This window comes from Ruditapes philippinarum, unplaced genomic scaffold, assembly GCF_026571515.1.
Source record: "Ruditapes philippinarum isolate M1 unplaced genomic scaffold, ASM2657151v2 ctg84_1_1_1_1, whole genome shotgun sequence".
Lineage (NCBI taxonomy): Eukaryota > Metazoa > Mollusca > Bivalvia > Venerida > Veneridae > Ruditapes > Ruditapes philippinarum.
Window position 1 is genome coordinate 480,382 of NW_026865113.1, and position 25,433 is coordinate 505,814.

The 25,433-nt window shown below is 31.7% G+C and overlaps 2 protein-coding genes across 2 annotated transcripts; both read right to left on the minus strand.

Annotated features, from left to right (window-relative positions):
• Nucleotides 1-2,897: 2,897 nt before the first annotated feature.
• On the minus strand, nucleotides 2,898-12,006 carry LOC132727865 (guanylate-binding protein 2-like). The gene is made up of 5 exons (XM_060713454.1): nucleotides 11,587-12,006; nucleotides 10,837-11,114; nucleotides 10,264-10,485; nucleotides 8,930-9,026; nucleotides 2,898-7,768 (listed from the first exon to the last, which is right to left on the minus strand). The coding sequence occupies exons 1-5, from the start codon at nucleotides 11,996-11,998 to the stop codon at nucleotides 7,446-7,448; spliced, it is 1,332 nt and encodes a 443-aa protein (XP_060569437.1). The 5' UTR covers nucleotides 11,999-12,006; the 3' UTR covers nucleotides 2,898-7,445.
• A 482-nt stretch (nucleotides 12,007-12,488) lies between these two features.
• Nucleotides 12,489-20,968, minus strand: LOC132727869 (uncharacterized). The gene is made up of 14 exons (XM_060713457.1): nucleotides 20,907-20,968; nucleotides 20,149-20,265; nucleotides 19,869-19,997; nucleotides 19,605-19,685; nucleotides 19,315-19,431; nucleotides 18,307-18,429; nucleotides 17,995-18,108; nucleotides 17,386-17,508; nucleotides 17,038-17,160; nucleotides 16,230-16,349; nucleotides 15,136-15,243; nucleotides 14,349-14,536; nucleotides 13,070-13,197; nucleotides 12,489-12,617 (listed from the first exon to the last, which is right to left on the minus strand). The coding sequence occupies exons 1-14, from the start codon at nucleotides 20,966-20,968 to the stop codon at nucleotides 12,489-12,491; spliced, it is 1,662 nt and encodes a 553-aa protein (XP_060569440.1).
• Nucleotides 20,969-25,433: the final 4,465 nt, after the last annotated feature.

Sequence of the window (25,433 nt, forward strand, 5' to 3'; positions counted from 1 at the left end):
GATTTCTTTAAGTATGCCGTAGGCTTAAGACAAGGGGAGGTAATTTCACCAATACTTTTCTCCATTTTTGTAGAGGATTTAGAGTTACATTTACAAAGCAACATAAGTTCTGGTTTGTTAATTGACGACATTATATTAATCTTGTTACTTTTTGCAGATGATATGGCTATTATAGGCAAAAGTCCGGATGATTTACAAAAAAAGCCTTGATTTATTGTATACTTATTGTATAGAATGGGGATTAGAAGTTAATATTGAAAAAACCAAGATAATGATATTTAGAAAAAGGGGAAATATTTTTAACAATGAAAAATGGTTTTATAACGGACAAGAAATAGAAATTGTAAACCATTTTAATTATCTTGGCACGGTTTTCAGCTACACTGGTAATTTTTCGTTGCACAGGGAACATTTGATTGGTAAATCTTTGAAAGCTTTAAATATGTTATTGTATAATTGTAAAGATTTTGATTTTAAGCCTACATTATTGTGTCAGCTTTTTGATGCATTTGTTGGATCAATTTTATCATACTCTTCGGAGATTTGGGGCTATAATAAGTCCAAAGACATAGAACGTATACACATGAAATTTTGTAAAAGAATTTTAAATGTTAGACAAAATACATGTAACGCAAGCGTATACGGAGATTTAGGTAGATATCCTCTTTTCATAAATAGATATGTTAGAATTATAAAATTTTGGTGTAGATTGTTAGTTACAGATAATATTATCTTGCAGAAGGTTTATGAACAAAGTTTATACGATTGTCATAAAGGTTGTAATAATTGGGTTACTGATGTTAAGAATATGCTTGATATGTATGGGTTTTCCGATTATTTTGTTAATATTAATAAAGTTGATTGTAAAATTTTTCCAAGATTGTTTAAACAAAGACTGTTGGATAATTATAGACAAGAATGGAATACAGCGATTGAAAACAGTTTAGTATTGGATCTTTATAAAAGTTGTAAAACAACACTATTATATGAAAATTATTTAGATATTTTACCAAAACACTATAGATTTTTTATTACAAGAATGAGAATGTCAGCTCATTCACTGAGAATTCAAACTGGAAGGTATGGTCAAAATAGATTGCCACGTAATGAACGATATTGTCTTTGCTGTAACAATGTTGATATAGAGGACGAGTACCATTTCATATTGATATGCCCATGTTTCTTAGAAATTAGAAAAAAGTTTATTAAAAAATACTACTATAAAAGGCCTTCCATGATAAAGTTTATTGAACTACTATGTAGCAATAAAAAGAATATATTATTTAATCTGGCAAAATATATAAAAGAGTCATTAAATTACAGAAATACTATTGTTAATTCTGTCAGATAAATTTGATTTATGAATATATATGTCTTATTAAAGAAATTCCATTCAACATTTTTATGTATAGATTTTTTCTGAAGATATGTCTGCTATGTAAACATGTATATTTAATTATGTTTAAAACAGTTTATCCTCAACACTATAATACCAATTTTTGTTAATTTGAAATAACATTCTAGAATAATAACTAAAGTAACGTGACATTGTCTTTAAAGTTTGTTTTAATGCATTGGAAATTAGTATTGAAAATGTATTGTAATGTATTTCAATGTATTATCACACTATGTATGATTATGATTATGTACTATGTACAAGTCGAAATAAAATAATGTTCTGTTCTGTTCTAATTTTGCTAAGTATGCAAGTGTCATTGAAAGAGATTATATTTAAATGACGCTGGAATGTGATAATTTTGACTATTCAATGTATAAAAACAAAAAGAATTTGATGAAAGTTGAGAAAAAAAAATTAGCACTAAATAATTTCAACGAAAAAATGATTGAAGGGAGAAATCATACGGTGTCAATTGTTACTGCTGTAAGTAAAAATATGAAGTAACAACTTTGCTAGGACATAAGATTGACGTGACTTAACATGTACTTGCCATTTATGCACCATTTTGCGATTCGTAACGCTAAAAGAGATCAAAAGCTGACTTGCCATTTCCTAACAAATGCTTTATAACTCTTCTTTTGTCATCGCCCTATTTCGTCATAAGACACCAGTACTGGTTAATACTTGGAAACAGGGTCTTTCTAATATAATACCATTCTATAAAAAAGATCCTGTTGGAAACGGACTAGAATGTTGTTCAAATAATATTCCAGTTTTCATCACAATCGAACAATAAACAGACAAAAATACATATTGGGCATATATTTTGCACGTTTTCAAGAAGAAAAATCAAAACAAATAGAACATGGACAAAATTAAATTTTTAATTTGAAAAGGCAATATCACAACTCCATATAATCACTCATATTACAGAATGTCACGTGACAATGATGTATGTCGTTATACACACACTTGAAAGAGAAATGTCGTTATTTTATATGATAACATGCTTTATACTAAATGGCTAGTTTTTCAAAGGCACTTTGAAAAAATAAGCATAAAGTTTGTACATAATTTCATACCTTACGCATCAGTCATTTTCTTCCTTTTACCGAAAGATAACAGACATTCGAATTTATAGCCAGGAAAATAAAAAAAAATAGACAATGTTCTTAATGTTTTAATATAATATAATAAAGTACGTAAAAGCAAATCGATGAAAGAAATATCGTGGGTTACTATGCTGCTTATTAAGTTATTTGCCCCTAAAAGGGAGTTTACTTTACTCGTTCAGATTATTTTCAAGAGCCGAGATTTCTAATACAGTATGGTTTACCGTATATTAAGACGTAAATCCTAGCATGTAAGATTTATTTAAGTGTGAAACTAGAGTGAGAATATGTTACCTGAAGTCCCTTGTTAAGCTGATCATTTCTGTTTCTCTTTATCAGTGCCCTCAGCATTCTGTTCAAATTTGTAGCATAACATAACCATATCATTTTTCATTAAATTCTAAACAATTTTCTAATGATATGACAAAAGTACATTTGAATTTGATATCATTTCAGGAATGAGAGTGTGTTTGGAACGTGTTATACGATACAATAAAGCTAGCTTACGGAACGTCGGTTATTGTTCTCAGATGTCTGTTTGTGCATGAAACAGTTTTGCAAAGAGGGGTACCTGAGGTCATCCTCCACCAGTAAAGCTTGAACGTCGCCACATAACCTATACTGTGTCGGTGTGACGTAAAATCCAATTAAACAAACAAATACACATTAGACCTAACAAGATATGTTTGTAAAACTTGTATGCCCCCTATCGGCAGCCAATTAGTCATGTGATTTGGTTATTATGCATGACTTCTGGCCCAGTGAACAAAAAAAATTATAGGGGTTATCTACTGGTCATGACTAGTCACAATGTAATACTAGTAATAATTGTGACCCCATAGGTTGTGTGCATAAATTTAAGGTATTACAAATCTTAACAAATAATATATGCATCATTTTTATGAATCATGTAGGCCTCATTACTGACATCCAAGTTGTTATATTACATCAGACCTTCAAAAGTGTATACCATAAGCATTTTTAGTTAAATATAAAAATATCAACCATGGCAACTTGAGTTGTTGAGTTATTGGTCAGAAACCGTCTTTAAGTACAAGGTCAATATGTCACTGACACCTTGACCCAAAATCAAAAGGGGTCATCTGCTGGTCATGAACAATCATCATACCAAGTTTAAGTTCCTAGGCCTAAACCTTCTTTAGTTATTGATCGGAAACTGCTTTTACCTACAAGGTCACTGTGACCTTGACCTTTTACTCCTTGACCCAAAATTTAATAGGGGTTATCTGCTGGTCATGACCAATCATCATACTAAATTTGGAGTTCTTCTGCCTAAGCAGTCTGTAGTTATTGATCGGAAACCGTTTTTACTTACAAGGTCAATGTGACCTTGACCTTTGACCTCTTGACCCTAAAATCAATAAGGGTCATCTGCTGGTTATGACCAATCATCAGACCAAGTTTGAAGTTCCTAGGCCTAAGCGTTATTTACTATTGATCGGAAACCGTGTTTACCTACAATGTCACTGTGACCTTTGACTCGTTGACTCCAAAATCAATAGGGGTCATCTGCTGGTCATGACCAATCATCACACCAAGTTTGAAGTACATTGGCCTAAGCGTTCTTTAGTTATTGATATAAAACCATTTTGACCTTTGACTCCTTGATCCCAAAATTAATAAGTGTTATCTGCTGGTCAAGACCAATCATCACACCAAGTTTGAAGTACCTAGGCTTAAGCATTCTATAAGTATTGATCGGAAACCGTTTTTACCTACAAGGTCAATGTGACCTTGACCTTTGACTCCGTGACCCCAAAATCAAAAGGGGCCATCTGCTGGTCATGGCCAATCATCACACCAAGTTTGAAGTACCTTGGCTTAAGCGTTCTTTAGTTATTGGTCGAAAAATGTTTTTACTTACAAGGTCAATGTCACCTTGACATTTGACCCCTTGATCCCAAAATCAATAAGGGTCATCTACTGGTCAATACCAATCATCATACCAAGTTTGAAGTTCCTAGGCTTAAGCATTCTTTAGTTTTTGATCGGAAACAGTTTTTACTTACAAGGTCAATGTGACCTTGACCTTTGACTCTATGACCCCAAAATCAAAAGAGTCCATCTGCTGGTAATGACCAATCATCACACCAAGTTTGAAGTACCTTGGCTTAAGCGTTCTTTAGTTATTGATCGGAAATCGTTTTTACTTACAATGTCAATGTCACCTTGACATTTGACCTCTTGATCCCAAAATCAATAAGGGTCATCTACTGGTCATGACCAATTACCATACCAAGTTTGAAGTCCCTAGTCTTAAGGGTTCTTTAGTTATCACTCGGAAACCATTTGGTCTACGGACAGACGGACCGACAGACCGACCGACCGACAGACAGACAAATGCAAAGCAATATACCCCCTCTTCTTTGAAGTGGGGGCATATTAACACATCGGTGTATGCAAATTTATAATCTAATGTCAGTGCTTAAAATAAAGTGATAAAGAACGGATTTTGTTCTTTTACCTACAAATGATGGCCTATTTTGCTGAATTACATAAATGAAGACAAAGTATGAAAAAAAGATTGCCTCCTCTGAGCTTATAACTTGCACCAAAACTCTGTGTTCTCATTGAAAATGAAGACTCTTTCAGGAATAAGAATTTGCATTAAGCATTGAATACTTCATATTCATTTTAATAAGATGTTTACCTATTTCTTAGCGGGACCCATAAGTTTTACCATTATTTTGTCAGCTGCAGAAAGAGCAGCAGAGTACCAGAAGCAGCAACAGAGAGAACAACAACAACAAGTATAGGCAATTGCAATATGACATTGACTTCAAAATGTATGTCAGTTAAGGGGTCAATATTTTAAAGATGAAATAGGGGTTAAAATCCGGTTAAAAAGGACCCCTTAACAACTTGTATCAACTCTACTCTAAGTGTCAGTTAAAATACTGCGCAATGTTTCTTAATATTAATACATTATGATTTTATAATGCAATTAACATTCCTAAAACTTATAGCATTTAAGAATGTATTTTATTATTATTACTTTTTATAAATGATAGACTGTAAATATAATTAAGATTTCAAATTACAAAAATGTAATATATTGTTATCATTTATAAGTGCACCTAACATATAAATGTATAAAAATCTTAGATAGATAAAACATCATAAAACCATGAATAACTATTCATAAAAATGTAAGAAGGATAACTTTACAGCACACATTACCGAAGTTTAAATGCATTGCATATAAATCTCTCTTATATCTACATATCGCCATGTCTTTTTAAGATAATTTTATCTTTGATTTGATCTTTTTAATTTTTTTCATCATAGAGTTATGTACATCCTTTCCTAATAGATTAGCATATGTGTAGCGTGTACCGAGCGGTCGGTTATTTAATCTATAGCTACAAAATAAAATGATTTAAAATCACAAGATTCCCAAATGCAAATATATAATTTTTCTCGGGATGCCTAACCTTATGATTGGAAAATAACTAAATAAAAATCGTTGACTGCAAAATAACAATCTTACTCCACTTCTTAAATTATTCAAAATGAACACATCTGCGGATGTTTCTAAATTCAAAATTTTACTATTTCATGTTTAAATGTTGAATTCTGCTTAAGCCGGTGCTAGGGGGCGTAGACGGTAACTTGCACTTTCCAGTACCGTCCATGAACAGGCTCAATCAAACCGAGCCTGCAACATTTTCAATTTTGCCGTGTTGGGCTTTCTTTAGGGATTCAGTATTTATCTATTGTATAGTCAAAAAGAAACAATTTATATTCTTAAAAACAATTCTCAAACAAATACCAGTCGAAAGCTAAACCTATCCTTCATTCCCCTTCTTTTACATTTCAACAATCTCTTATCCTACATTCCTTTCTAAAGATTCAAACATTGATAACAAAAAATTCTTCAATAATCATTTGCCTTATAAATATATAGCATCCTTAGTACCAGATATCCGAGATTTCTGTGTACTAGTAACTATATATATAGCTTTAACTTCAACCATAATATTTCTAATCAACCGTTTGCCCGAGATCTTACTGAAACAATAGAACATTTCAGTACCAGATATCTGAGATTCTGTGTACATGAAAATGCTACTATCATTACGATCCAACTCTTACAAGGACATAACCAAACATATTTCAAATATCTATTCTCTGAAAATACTTAAACTAAACAAATACTCAGAGATTTGACAGATATAGTAAAACGTCCTTAGTGCCAGATATCTGCGATTTCTGTACACTAGTATGTATTTACTACGTCGTTCCCTTCTATACACATACATGTTCAAACCAACTTAAACTACCCATTTCTTAAACTTTCTTTTATCGAACGTTTGTCCATGAGGTTTCACAGAAGCAGCAAGATATTTTTAGCACCGGATATCTAAGATGCATCGGTACTAGTAAATATAATACTGCTCTGATCTGCCCCACGGACGAAACCAAATTGAATCTTTTGCGCTGCGAATGCTCTATTTATACTAGTGATTGAACCATCTCTGCAGTGAATAAAAACAATGATTTTGATTGGCTAATAAAAATAAAACGTTTCTTGATACTGATTCTAACAAAATCTTATAAGCGTCTGTTACTTAAAAATATTTCTCTTATGAATTACTGTGAACAATATATAAACAATTTCAAATACAAGCACTTTGAATGATACCCTAAAGTTATACAGATTTTAAAGTTAAAATGATTAAAATACTTACTCTTTATACCATGACAAATTTACAAATACATTATTATATTTTTCCAATACAAATGGTGAACTTATAGAAAGGGGAGGCAATAGAGTTACCCATCAAGTACGTTTCCGTCAGATATGTATGTACATGTATCTTTTACAAACGAATTAAAAGACATTTTCAGTTGACAACTTAACATTCATAACGCAAAAGGTAAGCAAGTTAAAAAATTACGATATTACAACATTATGATAAATAACACCTTTTACTTTGTTCATATTCCCTTTGTCTTATCCTTTCTTTCTCAGCTCTTCTTCTTCTTTTTTCTCGTTCCCTTTCTTTCTCATCTTCAAGTTCCTCTTCAAGTTCCTCCTTCATTCTTCTTAGCTCTTCTCTATGCTCTGCAGCTTTTCTTTTTTCTCGTTCTTTTTCTTTCATTTTAGCCTTTTCCATTTTTTCTTCGAAAAACCTGCGTTGATCATCAAGTTTTGTCTCCAGTTTTATTCTCTCATTTTCTTGTGACTGTATCAACTCAGTTTTCAATGTGTTTAGTTTTGTAGTCATAACATCTATTGGTTATATATGGATAACATTAAGAACGTAATGGCATCATGGACAAAAAAATAAATTAAAAGAAAGATTAGCAGATTATTATAAATGGCCAAGATAATGACTTTTTTAAAAGTGAATATTTTTCTAGGTAAAAAGTTAACATATTAGTTATAGAATATATCTGACCCTTATGATTTGTTTTCATATTGATATAAAGATTAATTAAAATCAAGGTTGCTATTACCGGAGTGCGGAGAAAATCAAACTTGACAAGTTTTTTATTCGAATACATACTTGCATGCCAAACACAGTTAATTCAATAATTTCACAAAATATTTCGCTGAAAACGGGACATAGTATTACCAAGAATCAACTGATTGCAATGAATATCAAATGTAACTTGTGTTTTGGTATAAGAAACTTGCATGCCAAAAATAAACAGAAACATTGAAATCCTATAAAAGTTTTGATGAAATCTATAATTTCACTTAAATATTGATTACAAAGGAGCAGAACTTTATCAACAATGAATTGATTGCAACAACAATTAAAGTTGACCTGTGTTGTAATATGAAATAATTACATTCCTCAAATAAAAACACAGTTACTTAAAATCTTTTAAAGTTATGCAGCGAAAACCAATAATTTTACAAATAAAAGCTTAAAGGGGCATATCGCTATTATTAAAGAATTGATTGCAGCCAAAATCAAACCTACGTTTTGATATAACATACTTACATGCAAAATATAAACACAGTCATCGAAAGCGCTTAAAAAACTTTGTGCTGGGGAAACCAAAAAAAATCACTGAAAAATTCTTAAAAAGGGACATAACTAATAACAGCCAAAATCGAATAAGATAAAACAAACTAACAAAACATGCTGAATATAAACACTTTCACTGAAGTCCTTTAAAAGTTTTGCTACGGAAACATGTTAGCTACGGACAGACGGACAGACAACGCCATACAATAATACGTCCTGATGGTCTTCGGTCGGATAAAAAGAGTACTATTGATTTGAAATAAAACACAATTTTAGGCACAGTATTGCTAGAATGTTTTTGAATATTAGCAAATACTTTAAATATCTTCAGGAAATTGAAATGAGCATCGTAAAATATATCATTAAGGAGAATAGACAAAAAAGTAAACATCAGATATAAAATGGTACTATACCTTTTGACTCTTTCTCTGACAACTTTTTATCCTCTGTCATCATCAGCTTATTTTCATGTATCATTTTGCTTTCAAAATCGTGTTGTGCCTTTATTCTCTGCAATTAATATATGAACAATAGACTACTTCACGCAGGTCTTTCAATAGTCTTACAGTTTAAAAATATGAAAACAAAGATCAGCAAAGATATGCAACTTTCACTGCATGTAGCCCGAAACATAGGACCTTAGGCAAAGGACCCATTTGGGCACCAGACAAAAACAGAACTCAAATTGAGTTTCATATTCCACGCATTCTATAAAGTTTAAATGAACTTATTAACCCCGAAATCCCATATCTCGCTTTCTGTGCCCTTCTCTCAATTTGGCATTTTCCCGGTGCCTTACCAACGAAACTTTTTCAGTTTTAAGCAGTGAAAAATTTAACTCCGCCGGTTTTGTTTGCCCACAGCTACACGACATAAAATCCTTTTGTTTTTCGTGATAACCAGCTCAACCAGTGACTAAGTATTATCCATTTGTAGCAATGGAATAGCCAGTCAGCCAATTTGCATAAATTTGTATAAGCTTGAAATGTACATGGTCCTATATTGCTGAATACTGTTGTGAGCTGCTTTCCATGAACGTTTTCCTTCCTTATTGGCCTTTGCTGTTATATCATTACAATTATTATACACAGTCAAATTTATCAGACACTGTAATAATATTCATTTCATTTAAAGCAGAAACAACACAAAAACATATTAAAAGTGAATCTTTTGATCAGATGTAGTAAAATAAGAAAAAATATCATACTGCTAAAAACGTAAATAAATGACTTGAAATGAAGATAGTAAATTAATTGCGTATATATTATTTGACTGTAAACGTAAAAGCCCGCGAATAAAGTGCTGGATTATGAAAATAGGCTTAAATAAAGAGAAATAAAGATTCCTTGAAGAACATCAAAAGGGCAATATGAAAATATTGCTGGCTCGGTTTGTTTGTGCCAGCTTATGCATAATTCATATATAACGTAGAATGGTAAAAGTTTGTCATGGAGACTTCAATGTGACACAGTAGTGCACTTCCATGAAAAGCGGTGTATGGTAAAAAAATTGATATCGCCCTAAACGAGAAAAGTAGTGGCGAAACTAAATATATTATATTGGAATTTAAATTAAGCTTACGTATCACAGATAAGCTGTCAAAAGACAAATTCAAAAAGTAGGTACCATATTATATAATTATACATAAAAGTGACGAAAACTGTGTCCACGTAACTAGAAGTAAAAATCAAAATACCAACAAAGACAACAATTATTTTCATGATCGGAAATTAAACCGAAACAATACCTCAGCGATGTCTATGTTTTTTAGTTCTTTATTGTATTCATCATATAGTTTATGCATGTCTTGGTCGTAGACATCGTGGCCACCAGAGGTTGCGTACTTTCCCTTTTTAATATTTACTTTCACAGTTTCCTCGTGCATCTTGTGGAGTGTATCTATACATTTCTCATATAAAAGCTTTGAATTATGCTTTTCAAATTGTTCATAAAGTGTTTGCATTTCAGCCTGCAAAAAAATAATGTATAAATGGTTGGAGAAACAATAGTAGGAAGATTTTGTTGATATAAAATTTTCGCTAACTTATATTTTATAACAAACTTGTATCATTTCTTAAAGGATATAAATTGAGACTTAGCTCAGTACGAGTATAACTAACCATATGTTCTAGCTACAATTAAAGTTTATAAGGACAACATTGTTAAATGATTGAATCCGTGATGTTCCTATGTGGTTAAACCATTTTAATTTAACATAACAACGAAACAAGAATATAAAGATATGTTCTCCATGTTTAATTGTTATCAAATTTGTTATTTAGATAAACAAACTCTTTACAATGCGAAATACTTATTTTACCTCTGTTGACTTTTGGAATTTGCTGTCTGTATCAAACATCAGTTTGGACTGCAGACTTGATAACTTCTCTTTTTTGAACTTTATGTGAGAATCACACAATTCGTTTTTGTCATATACCGGAATCTGTGTTTGTTTCAGAAATACTTTGTACTCTTCGACAGCTACATTTGCATGCTTTCCGTTTTCTTGTCTTGCCATGATCATCATAGCATCTTCGACACATGGTACATTGCCATCACTTATTGTGGTTACATATTCTCTTAGAAGTTTAGCTAACACTATAATAAGAATACCATTCATAACTTTCAACCAGATCTTCGCTTAAACCAAAATGCTTATTGTTGAGAAAGAGCTAACGGAAGTCACCAGGCCAAGATCAAATAAATTACTGATATTGTCTCCTAAAAACTCTTTAGAGTTAATTTTAAGTTGCATTACACGATTTATTAGATTTTCAATTTTCAAGTTTCTACCTAGAATACTTACACTAAGACATATATTATTTGATACATCAGCATAGAACAAAATTAATTATAAAACATTTTATAATATCTTAAAAATTACTTCATACAGTTAATATTTGTGTAGTTTTCACTAACTATTCTGCTTCATCAAACTCTTACAGAAACAAATATTTATGAAGATATATACAAATAATTAAATGACTATAATAAAGAAACGAAAACGTTTATTTCAATATTTTCTCATATTTATATATAAGCTTATATTTAATGATATTAAACTACTTACTGCTTCCTGTTACGGGCGATTTATTAAGAAGATATTTTCCTGGGCAAGTATAAATATATGCCAAGAATTTCTCTGTTTCATGTACAAAATCCTCGTTAAGGTCTTCTTCTCTGGCCAAATCTAAAGTTCTCATTACTTTTCGACCAGCTGGTCTGTCAAATGTAAACACTTTCCTCCGTGTGAAGTATCTCTTAATACATTCTCGTGGTCTGTTATATTTCTCATCTTCTTGGGTCTCAGCGGTTTTTGTTTGGAGGCACATTTCTAGATATTCATCGGCCGTCATTTCTTCTCCATTGTGTTCTAGTTCAAGATTGAAATCTCGGACACAAAGTACAAATTGAGGCATAATACTTTCTAGACCGTCATTAGACGAATCGTTTGCGGATACTTTTATATTTTGTGACAGCATGGTGACATATATTATAAGTTGTTAAGGTATCAATTTACAAAATTGAAAAGAAGTACGCGAGATCTTTCTGGTGCTATTTAGATTTAAATGTCTTGTGTGTATAAATGGTTAAGTTTCCATCAAGTAAAGAAGTCATCTACATAAATATGAACTGTCAAAGCTATCAAACGTATCAAAAATTATGGAAAAGTTTTATTTAAAGTATTAACCAATGTATTGGCAGCATATTCAATTATGAGAATGTGCTCTTGTTTCTGTTCAAGAAACTTATTAAAGTCAGTTTAATTGGATAGTAATTATTTTCCACAATTCATAATTCAGATAACATAACACTGATTCTATTTATAAATAATTTTAAACATTAGTTTCTTAAACAACTTACGAGTATAAGTTCATCATTTATTTCATTTATTCTAGAAATTCATAGTAATATTTTAGAAATTCAAAGTAATGTTTGTCCATTACAGCAAACTATTCACATATGTTAATATCAAAGCAGAAAAGGATACGTTAGTTTCTCAACTGCATCTTGATTAAAAGCTGACATCACATTGTATACTAACGTGCTGCTGATTAAAGTAGTCAGAGTAAATATTTTATTGTCATGGTCAATATCACCCTACAAAGACAGACAACTATAACATACATATTTTTTTGTCATTTCAATATTTTCGTCAATATTTTCGAACAATTACAAAAATCTTTACAAATGTGTCTCATGTCAACATACATATTACAATCAATATCAGATGCCATTTAAGAAAATGAAAATAACTGCCTGGAAAGACTCTGTCTGTCTCTGAAGTAATGGATCGTAGGTTCGAGCCCTGTTTAGGCCACGACCATAACTCCCCAAGTTGCACCAGTTCTTGTGAGTTCTAGCAGGCGGTCCGACAAAAAAGGCTCCAAGCCAAGCGAGTTAATATATAAAAATTAACAGTGTATCGTTTGCAAAACATTATGGCTGCACATGCCGAATCTAAAACAATGATAACTCTTTAAGAATTAAAACATATACTAAATATTTTCATTTATTATCTATCTTTTTACCAAACACTTGGTATAAATCACCTTTGTAGCATCTCCTAAACCTTCAGTATCGAGTAACAATAATACTTCATTTTGCTTTTTAGGGTGTGGTCTGCACCATGCCCAAATACCTTTAGTACATGAATCTATTGAGCTACCCATCATGAACCCTAAAATTGTAAAAATATCTTAATGTATTATACACAGGATCAAAATAGTGTCATTTTATTAAATATAACCATGCATCCGTATAATGCATATTGAATTATAAGAATGTCTTTACAGTAATATAAAATAAGAAAATGAAAAAGGTGTAGCATTTCGGTAAAAAGTAATGTTGATAACATTTTGTTTTTGTTTTTAGATACATTTACCCGGAATACACTTGATCTCACTCTTCCACATTTAAAGATCCTTTATGTTATAATTAAGGTTGTTACCGCACTTAAGTGAAATTTTATATCTGTATACAATTATGCTTCTAAAACAATTTTCAAACATCGAATAATATGTAAAATATGTACTGCAAATATTTCAGCACATTTTATGTAATCATTAAGATAAATGCATTCATTTCTTATTGGAAAATTTGATTTAAACTTCATAGAAAATACATTTCTAATTATCTCCCTTTATTAACATAAAATGTAAATTCGGTAATATCTTTACAAATAAGGCTTTTTGGAACTTACATTATTGAAAAATCTTCATTTGAGCATTATATTTATGATATTAAGCCATAAAAAATGAGTTACAGAATCTTTAAGTACATACTATCAATGGAAAGACCTCATAAGATACTAGTAAACACACCAATGCAATGTTCTATTTCCTATATACCGGTATATGTCTTATATAGGTTTACATGTAGATTCCTAAAGATTTGTAAGAATCATTATCAACTTTCGTGTTTAAGATAATATATCAATATTTTGATGGGCTGTGTTAAATGTTTGACAATGAACAAAAAGTAAGAGACTATTCAGTTACGAGGTTTGCTACTTTTATTAAACTCGACTACAGGACTAGATATCGATAAACTTTTTAACCTTGCATTTGAGTGTCATTGTTAGACGTAATCATGCTTAATCTATCATGGTAGAAACGCTGAAAAATGTTTATAATTCAGCCATGAAAGGTCTTTATTTGGTTTTAAAGTTTTGTACCAACAGTTCTTTATAATGAGTTATGAAAGGCCATATTCTTACAGCATGGTAATTCATCCATGGTTTACAAAAATAGTCTAAGGTAAACGAAAAGCAAACTTATATATAATTTCAAAGACTTTTATTTCATCGAATCTATGATTAAAACCACCTACCAGAGTTTCTTCCAGCCAATCGATTCATCAGGTAGGATTTACCTGTTCTGTAAAGGCCCGCTATAGCTACAACATTTAATGGCATCTCAATTTTCTCTAACGCCCTCACTGTGTCGTCTACAACTTCAAGAAGTCCATTGTTGGATGATATTAAACACATCGGCTTTTCAAATATCCAATCTTGTTCTCTACAAATATTTATTTCAATTTGAATGTAAGATGATATTAGACACATCGGCTTTTCAAATATCCAATCTTGTTCTCTACAAATATTTATTTCAATTTGAATGTGAGATGATATTAGACACATCGGTTTTTCAAATATCCAATCTTATTTTCTACAAATATTTATTTCAATTTGAATGTGAGATGATATTAGACACATCGGCTTTGTTCTCTACAAATATTTATTACAATGAAAAATCCCTGACAATGTTTGTTAGATAAGCATTAATCTGTAGGCAATGATATACGCACTGCTGAAATAATGAAACTTTATTTGTATTTGTTTTAACATTTTGCATAATCTTTGTTTCATGAAATAGGGTTACCAGTTGTATAGTTTGTAACGGAAAGAAATATTTTTTCGAAAAAAGGAAAACAAAGCTCAACAAGGCAAGGTGACAATCATAAGCTATTAGAAACTTCTACATACATAATATGTATTAGAAAATTCATATGTATAAGATACATGTATCATACTACATCGTATAGTTTACTTTTCAAGCAACATATATCTATTCCTGTATATGATTGAACATATATTAAATTGCTTTTGGAATCATACCTGTCTTTGTCAAGCTCTTCTGACATGATCATTTGTTCGGTTTCAGTTTCTACCACATTTGTGCCAGCATTGGGTTTTTGTTCATCATTACGTCCCACCGAGGTGGTACTGAAAAGATTTCATAAAGCCAATATAAGTCAACATTATGCTCTGATAATGGAATTTAAAAAAATAATATAAAATGTATTAATACTGAAATAGGTCATCACGACGAAAGTAAATGACACAAAAATAACAAGCAAGAAACTTAAAAAAGTAGAAAAAACAAGAAACAACAACAACAAAAAAAACACATACAAATACAAATAAAACAAAAAACATGAAAAAAAAACACAATCAAAACAAACAAACAAATAAACAAACAAACAGCAAACAAACAAACAACAGAAACAGATGTAATTTTGAGTTAAGAGTTACATTGTTTTTCAAAATGGGTAATGTTGTCAGTATCGGGTTTTTCTTTCTCATTAAGCGTCCTGAAACGATGTTAATACTATAAATATTAAACCACCTAACGTTCTTAAACGATATGTTTTACAATTCACCATTTTACCAATTGAGAGTCCTTAAACTACGAGTGTCTCGCATCGACACTATAACGAAAATTTTAAGGCCTCTCAACGTCCTGAGATCATATTATAGCATTACTTATAGCTATAAATGTCTTAATTCTTGAGACAACGTTATAATAAATACAAAACTAAGACCCTCAAGCCGCCAAAGTATCCTAAAACGATACATGTAAAAACATCATTTTATTGATATACAAATCAATTAGGTCGCCACTTTAAATAATAAATAATATTATATTATTGGCTGATGACATGTCCGGTGTATGTACTCTTAGTGCCTTAAAGGGCGGATGCCCCTCATTGAGCATAGACTACCGACAAGCCCGCAAATGATGTTATAATAACATGATTGATCTATACAAATGTCCAGAAACTATGTAATTATGCCATAAATAAGTTAAATATAACACATCATGGTTATTACAATGTACTGTTTCATACAGGAGAAAACAACCACAAAAAATGAGATAAATATTTCTTAAAATACTACTTAAAATTCTTGAAAGGTTCTTATTATTATACCTATTCTTATCAAGTTTTTTTGAAAGTATCTTCTGTTCAGTTTTGGATTCCACACCTGTTCCAGAATGGCCATGTGTGTCAGTATCAGAACTCTGTTTAACATTAGGCCCATCTGAAGACCTACAGCGATAATGACAATAAAACAGCAGCATTATTTTTCATATTAAATAAGGGCTTTCATACATTTAGTGATTTTTTAAAAAAATCCCAACAACATTTATAAAAGTGTGAATAAGATATCGTGTTACTTTTAAACATCAAAGAACTATCAATAACTCAAATACAGTACTGTATTCCTAGAAAAGATTTCGCGCGTTTTAAGTTAGCGCTTTTCGCGGTAGGCATGATTCCGCGAATCTTTATTGTCGCGATTATGTCACTTATAACAAATCTGCGATGATTTCTAGCTTCAACCAAATAAAAACATAAACATGCAGAATATTTATTATAATCTACTTACACAAGAAACATATAAACACAGGTGCTATAGAAATGTTTAAAACATATGTATGTATGTTATAGATACCTGTTTGGACCCTGAAAAAGTCAATTATTAGTAATTATCATGCTTATTGAAGTTATTCGCTAGTCGTGGCGTAAACAATAATATTTACAGTTTGCGTACATTGAATGATTTTATTTGCTTGGAGAAAGTGTAATCCTTTGTTAAAAGTACAATAGTGATCAAGCGCTACATTGATAAACAGCTGTTATGTTGTTATAATGAAAACGATGTACTGTCCGATACTTTGTATTCGCGAACATTTCTAGGAATACAGTATTTCTTTTAATGTCCTGGATCTCATACTTGTCTTGGTAAAGTTTTTCTGCCATTATCGCCGGTTCAGTTGTTACAGTTGTTTCCATTATTTCAGGATGTACATGTATGTTAATATCAGGTTTTTGTTCATCATTACGCTCCACAGGAGTGCTGAAACAATGTTATAACAACGCCATTAATCTACACAAAACCTCTTCTTAAAGTATCTTCTGATAATTAAAAGCCCAATGACAATTTATGAACGATGTATTTAAGTAATATTGATCCCAATACCAAAAATCAACTTCTTTAATATTTTTTCATAATGAACAAACTCCAGTTACAGAAATGAAGTGTTCAATTGTTAAAATGTCTAAAATGTCTTGAATGCCATACCATACTTCTTTATCAAGCTCTTCTGAAACTATCTCATGTGCAACTTGAGGTTCTTCATTTTCTTCAAAATGGGCTAGTTTGTCATCATCGAGATTTCCTTCCTCAATAGGTACGACTATATCACTAGAACGACATTTTTTAAAGACACTATTTAACCAAAAATCTGGAAACAAAGTGATCCCACGGAAGCATTAGTCTTCAAACTATGTTATTACAATGCCATCGTTTAACCATGTTTTAACAACAACATTAACCCAAACAATTGTCTAGAAACGATTATTTGATTTCCCATTAAGTCTCGCAGGTGTTCAGAAAAGATTGTGTTATCCCTCTAATTGATACAAATAAAGTTTTCAATACCTGAAACAATGTATTAATGATAATAGCAAGTTTCAAAATTATCTTGAAACGATACAAGGATAACACTATAATAAGACTTCCCCAAAAAGGCCCTAAAATGAAAAGAGATAATTTGTCGGCAATTGTTCTGAAACTTTTATATATGACAACAGCATTGAATCCCATATTATTTATATATATTTGTTTTTTTATCTATAGAAAAAGTCCAATTCTAAATTGATACTTCTTAAAATTCATTTAACGTCATACCTATCTTTACCAAGATCTTCTTGCATTATCGTTCGCTCATTTTTTACCATTATTTCAGAACGGACATCTGTGCCAGTATCAGTTGTTTGATCAACATCAAGCCCCAACGGAGCCCTAAAACGAGGTTAGAATGACAACATTATACTTTGTCACGTGATATAAGGTTACACACACTTTAATGTACTTAATTAAATCATACATAATGTTCCATACATATGTAAAAGTATCATTTTACTTTTTTCATATATAGAAAAACGATTTCAAGAACAGAAATTTATTCATTGATTAAATTGAATACTGGGTGTGTCATACCTATCTTTGTCAAGCTCTTTTGACATTATCGTCTGTCCAGTTTCAGTCTCACCGACTATTTCTGAATCGACATGTGTGCAAGTATTAGGTTTATGTTCATCATTTAATCCCTCCTCTATGAAGCTGAAACGATGTTATTGATACAATAATAATCTATTTATACGCTCAGGAACTACGTTTTTACGCCTACATAGTGCCCATTAACGACACATTATTTTCATACCACTGTGCTTTATAATTCCCATACCGTTCATATAAAAAGATCAAAGCCACAGAAACAAACTTAACGTTCATGAATATTTTTTTAAATGTCTTGGACATCATACCTTATCTTACATAATTTCCAGTGGAATTTCAGTTCCTACATGTTTTTTGAATACGGAAAAGGTTCGACCGGATCGGATTTATGTTCTTCAATAATCCAATTTCAGTTACGAAACAATGATATTAAATACATCACTTCGGTCCTTTAACAATATCATTATGATATCATTATGTAACCCATTCAAACCCATCCGTAAACCATGTTAAAATAGGAACATAAAGCCCAACGCGTGCCTAGAAACGATAGTTTAATGCAATATGAAACCCTTTAACTATGTAAATTCAGTATATTTTTTATTAATGTCCTTTGTCGAGTTTCCACCTATAAAGGTATGAAGAACTCAGGTTCCCCTCCATGCATTATTTCAGATAAGATTTGATGTCTGATAATAAGCACCAATGATCCATTATCCATCTGAATAGCTTTCTAACATGACGGAATTCTAGCCTACAGAGGTGAGAGGCAAGTGGTTCAAAATTAATCTAAAAAATATTCTCAATATTCATCTCTGAAACATTGTTGAATGGTAACAACATGTTTTACAATTGTCCTGAAACAATACAATAATAGCATCTAACAAATCCACATAATGGCCCTGATTTTTTAAAAATAAATTCTTTGATTTTGCTACAGCGCGAAAATGTATCTATTGATAAATACTTAAAATGTTTTGAGCGTTATACCTCTTTTTATTAAGCTCTTCTGGTGTTATCGTCTTTTCAGTAACAGTTTTTGCTACTGTTTCGAAATGGACTCTCGGGCTAGTTTCAACTGTTTCTTCAACATTAGGCCCCACCGTCCTGAAACAATTTTATAAACTAAATAAATATATTCCAAAAACTATAACAGACATATTTATTAAATATCATGTAACCTTGTCTTTTATCTTTTCGTATAAAAAATATTTTCAACAACAGAAATATATTCATAATTCAAATTGAACACTTATTGAAATGTATTTGTTTTTTCGTACCTATCTCTGTTAGGTTCTTCAGGTGTTATCGTTTCTTCAGTGTCTGCTACTTTTTGTTCAACATTAGGCCCCGCTGAAGTCCTGACACGATTTAATGAAATATATGAACCCTTTTTATCTAAATATATCTCACAAACTATGACATAGATGTTTATTGAAAATCATATAAACTTGTCTTTTACTTTTTCGTATAGAAAAACATGTTCAACAACTGAAATTTATAAATGTTTGAATACTTATTGACATGTGCTTGGTTTGTCGTACCTCTCTCTGTCAGTTTCTTCTGACATTTTCGTCTGTTCAGTTTGAGTTGCTTCCATTATTTCCATTATTTCTGACCGAACATCTGAGCAAGTATCCGGCTTTTGTTCATTATTAAATCCCACTGAAGTGCTGAAACGATGTTATAGTAACAACAATAATACATAATAACAACATTTAGTCGCACACTTCTTTTCTTGACGTTTTCTTAATGAAAAAATAAATCCGGTCGCGATAATAAATGCACTAACAAATACTTCTTAATATGTCTCAAGCGTAATACCTATCTTTATCTAGCTCTTCAGGCGTTATTGTTCTTTCAGTTTCGGATTCAGTTTCAGAATTGACATGTGTGCCACATGTGTCAAGATTTTGTTTAACAGTAATATCCACTGGAGTGCTAAAATGATGAAAAAATGTTGTTAATCATTGATATTATATGAACACTTTTAGTCCAATAAGCTTCCTTAAAACTCCATTCCTTTGCAACAATTGTCCTGAAACATTGTTATAATAAGAGATTTTATTTATATTTATGTTCTGGTTCTAAATATATTTCATAATAATGCAAAATGAAGACAACCACCGGTATGTTTATGTACATCATTTGGCCTTATAAGCGTTCTTAGACTATGTTAAAACAATACTATTCATCCCAAACAATAGTCTTGAAGTGATATTAAAATAACATTTTTATTCCCATTTTTAATCTTCTTTAGACGTCTTATTATCATAACAACATTAAACCCCACAAGCTATTTGATATGAAATAATTCATAAATCAACAATATACAACATACTAGTGTCCTGAAATAATAATGATATTACAAATATTGTCCGGCCTGAGTCCTGAAAAAAAACCTACTCCGATTACTTGGTTTGTAAATCAAAATGTCAAAATGTAACATTTTGTTTCTTATATACATGTAGTTAATGTTGGGCTTTTCTTGGTGCATTTATAGGACACACACATTAGAATGAAGATATTCCTCGTTAGAGCGTATTATAACGTTGCTTATTTTTAACATGTCCCAATTTCACGACATTGTTTCATGTCCCCCAGATGTAGATGGAGAAAGTGATACACCTCCATGCAGCCACATTATGGGCTTCATAAGAGGATTTTAGTATCGCCAGAGTATACACTTTAAAGTAATTTAGAGAAACACGGAATCTCTAAAAACGCCAAAAAGCATGGTCGACTTTAATGAGCCTGTTAAAGAACGGTACTCCCACTAGCACCGGCTCAAGCAGTATTCATCATTTATAAATGACAATCTTAAAATTTTGAATTGAGATACATGTTCATCGGTAGACGTGGAGTTGGTGCACGAGTGCAATAAAACGTAGCAAAAGAAAAAACCCCAAAAAAACAACAACAATGTAAACAATAAATTAGATAAAATGTTAATTATACACAACCCTCTACACCCGATACCATAAACCCTAAACAATGCTAGAATAAAACGATATTTTACTTACTGGTCTAGTCTTATCACGTCTCACAATGGACTCTGGAATTTATAGAGTTCGCTTTTTCCTATTTCAATTTAGTATCCCCTTAGTAGCTATATCTGAAATATTTGAAATGTTCAAAAGCTATATAATTATCACAATGTAATCAAAATATGATCATCAATTCATCAATTTGATTTTACACATCATCACAATCACAATCACAATCTATCATTACCTTTCCATACACCAAGGCTGGAGTATTTTACTGATTAAAATTTAAAAAAAACAACAACAAATACACCCAAATATCCTTTAACAATTCATTACCTGCATTCATTAGTCAATGACAAATAAACACTATGATACACCACATCAACACGGTAGAACAAATAGAAAATGAACAATGTTCTATTCCCATTTATAACGAAAAACTTGATTTTTCTCGCTTAAAGATATCCTTGTATAGCATTAATAATTTACTGTTTCAATCAATACAATCTATATCTGTTCTTCTTTGCATGAAACGCGAATCAAATGCTAATACGTTCCAATTACTAGTTTGTTAATCCATTAAAAAATTTGTATTGTTTAAACATTGTTTAACAAAAGTGGTTATCATTCGATTAGGAGCCTTATACTATGTTCCGTTGAAAAAAACAACAAGTATGATCGGTGCAATACGGTTTTCGGAAAATTGATTTTATTTTCAGTATGTGAGAAAATCAATATTGATTGATTAAATGTCTTTACTGTCATTTGATATACAGATAGTTTAAATATGAAAATCTTTACCTATAGAATTTATATTGTATTAGTTTACTAAAAGCCCCGTATACTTGATCACAATGTAAATCATTATCACGAGGCCTGCCTACCTGATTAAGGAAGTCCGACTTTATGGAGTTATTATAACAAAAAACGTTACAAATCTATCAGGATGAAAATGCATAATATAAGTATGAGGCCATCATACGGGGGTTCAGAGGGTTTAACATTATAAGACAAGCCTCCATAGTTTAGGTCAAGATGTTTAACATTAATATGAGACAACTTTACCTTATTTGAGATCTATAAATAAATTACTACGAGGCCAATTTTTCTTTTTAAGATTTAATTCTATTCAATAACTTCCAGATCAGTTTTCTATATTTAAGATGCATTTCTATTCAATACCAGATTTTTCATATTTTAGATGTATTTCTGTTCAATAACTACCAGATCAGTCTTCTATAACTAAGACGTATTTCTGGTCAATAACTACCAGATTAGTCTTCTATATTTAAGACCTATTTCTGTTTAATAACTACTTGATCAGTCTTGAGTACCACTCAAGCCGGTGCTAGGGAGTGTGAGGGATGTTGCACTTATTCATTATCCCTCATGTACAGACTCAATCAAACCGAATCTGCAATTCTTATGTTATTTTGTTGTGATTAATGCTTCCGAGAGATCACTTTGTTTCCAGAATTTTATACTTAACAACAGCAGGTGTCAAGTGCCGTGTGGCAGCCGTAAAAAGTTGCCCTGTACTTTACTTCAGTGTTGTTATATTTTCTGCTCCTTCGGGATCATTGATGCCAACACTATAAAGTGTTGAGAATTGAGTACTGCTCAAGCCGGTGCTAGGGGGCGTGAGGGATGTTGCACTTATTAACTATCCCTCATGTACAGACTCAATCAAACCGAATCTGCAATCCTTATGTTATTTTGTTGTGATTAATGCTTCCGAGGGATCACTTTGTTATCAGAATTTTGTTCTTCACAACAGCAGGTGTCAAGTGCCGTGTGGCAGCCGTAAAAAGTTGCCCTGTACTTTACTTCAGTGTTGTTATATTTTCTGGTCCTTCGGGATCATTGATGCCAACACTATAAAGTGTTGAGAATTGAGTACCGCTTAGGCAAGTGCTAGGGGGCGTGAGGGATGTTGCACTTATTCATTACCCCTCATGTACAGACTCAATCAAACCGAATCTGCAAGTCTTATGTTACTTTGTTGTGATTAATGCTTCCGAGGGATCACTTTGTTTCCAGAATTTCCTATATTTAAGATGTATAACAGAAACATTTCTAAGAGAACTATTTCCTTTATTCAAGATTTATAACTGTTACCAGTCTTTCTAAGACGAATAACTATGAAATAACTACTAGACATGTTTACCTTATTATGCCCCCACTTCGAATTAGAGGGGGTATATTGCTTTGCACTTGTCGGTCCGTCGGTCCGTCCGGTCTGTCGGTCCGAGCTCACTGAAATGACGATGTGGGGTGAATATCCATGTTCAATCCGTACAGACGGTACTTGTGAGGAAAAAGGTTGCTTATGGGGTGCAAATACGTTGCTTATGGGGTTTTAGAGATCAAAGGAGATCAAAGAAAAAAACCCATAATGTCAACTCAGTAGGAACGTCCGTCGGTCCGTAGACCAAATGGTTTCCGAGTGATAACTTAAGAACAGATAGGCCTAGGAACTTCAAACTTTGTATGGTGATTGGCGTGACCAGTAGATGATCCCTATTGATTTTGGGGTCAAGGGGTCAAAGGTCAAGGTCACATTGACCTTGTATGTTAAAACGGTTTCCGATCAATAACTAAAGAACGCTTAGATCTAGGATCATCAAACTTGATATGGTGATTGGTCATGACCAGCAAATGACCCCTATTGATTTTGGGGTCAAGGGGTCAAAGGTCAAGGTCACATTGACCTTGTAGGTAAAAACAGTTTCGTTTCCGATCAATAACTTAAGAACCCTCAGGCCTAGGAACTTCAAACTTGGTATGGTGATTGGTCATGACCAGCAGATGAGTCCTATTGATTTTTGGGTCAATGGGTCAAAGGTCAAGGTCACATTGACCTTGTAGGTAAAAACGGTTTCAGATCAATAACTAAAGAACGCTTAGGCCTAGGAACTTCAAACTTGGTATGATGATTGGTCATGACCAGCAGATGACCCCTATTGATTTGGGGGTCAAGGGATCAATGTCATAGTGACCTTGTACTTAATGACCGTTTCTGACCAATAACGCAACAACTCAAGTTGCCTTGGTTGATATTTTTATGTGCTTTTGGTATACACATTTGAAGGTCTTATGTAATATAACAACTTGGCTGTCATTAATGAGGCCTATGTGATTCATAAAATTTATGTATATATTATTTGGTAAGATTTTTAATAACTTAAATTGCTGCACACAACCTATGGGGTCACAATAATTATTACCTTGTGACTAGTCAAGACCAGTAGATACTAGATAACATTTATTAATTGCTTGTTCACTGGGTCAGAAATCATGCATAATAACCTGATCACATGACAAATTGGCTGCCGATAGGGGGCATACATGTTTTACAAACATATCTTGTTTAAAATATGTTACTGATACATTATTACAAGTAAAATTTTCCTAATCTACGATATATATCATTATAATGATACCAATATATTTTTTCTACGATATATTACATTATTACGACACCAACCAACCTTGTCGACGACGCATTACATTAGCATGCGACCAATTTATCTAATCTAAGATCCATTACATTATAACGAGATCAATCTTCATAATCTACGATGTAAAAACTTGTAACGATATCAATCTAATAAGTATCTGATCTACGATGTATTACATTATTACGATTCCAATCTACATGCTCAACGATTTATTACATTATTACGATACAAGTCAACCTAATTAACGATGCATTACATTATTACGAGACCAATCTTCCTAATCTACGATGCATAACTTGTAACCAATCTATCTGATTTACGATGTATTTTTTTCGATACTAATCTACCAAATAACGATGCATTACAATATTACTACACCAATCTACCTTATCTACGATGTTTTACATTATTACGACACCAATCAACCTAATGTACGATGTATTACAATATTACCATATCAATCAACCTAATCTACGATGTATTACAATATTAAGATACCAATCAACCTTATGTACGATATATAATATTATAACGAGGCCCGTTTTCTTAAGAATTCACAAATTAATTAATATTTTTAGTGTGCCTGAGTTGATAAAAAATGTTAGAGATTAATACCTTTACAGAATTCAATAAAATTTTTAAATAACCTCTTATTGTT

What these genes read in the sequence shown, in the direction of transcription:
- LOC132727865 (XM_060713454.1), bottom strand. Translation starts at nt 11,998, where the DNA reads ATGCTGTCACAAAATATAAAAGTATCCGCAAACGATTCGTCTAATGAC. An exon ending in AATTCCAAAAGTCAACAGAG is followed by an intron (nt 10,486 to 10,836) that starts GTAAAATAAGTA and finishes ATTTTTTTGCAG; the next exon opens with GCTGAAATGCAAACACTTTA. An exon ending in AAAACATAGACATCGCTGAG is followed by an intron (nt 9,027 to 10,263) that starts GTATTGTTTCGG and finishes TATTAATTGCAG; the next exon opens with AGAATAAAGGCACAACACGA.
- LOC132727869 (XM_060713457.1), bottom strand. Translation starts at nt 20,968, where the DNA reads ATGTGGCTGCATGGAGGTGTATCACTTTCTCCATCTACATCTGGGGGA. An exon ending in GAAGATCTTGGTAAAGATAG is followed by an intron (nt 17,509 to 17,994) that starts GTATGACGTTAA and finishes ATGTCGTTCTAG; the next exon opens with TGATATAGTCGTACCTATTG. An exon ending in AAAAAACTTGATAAGAATAG is followed by an intron (nt 15,244 to 16,229) that starts GTATAATAATAA and finishes AAATCTTTTCAG; the next exon opens with TACCACCTCGGTGGGACGTA.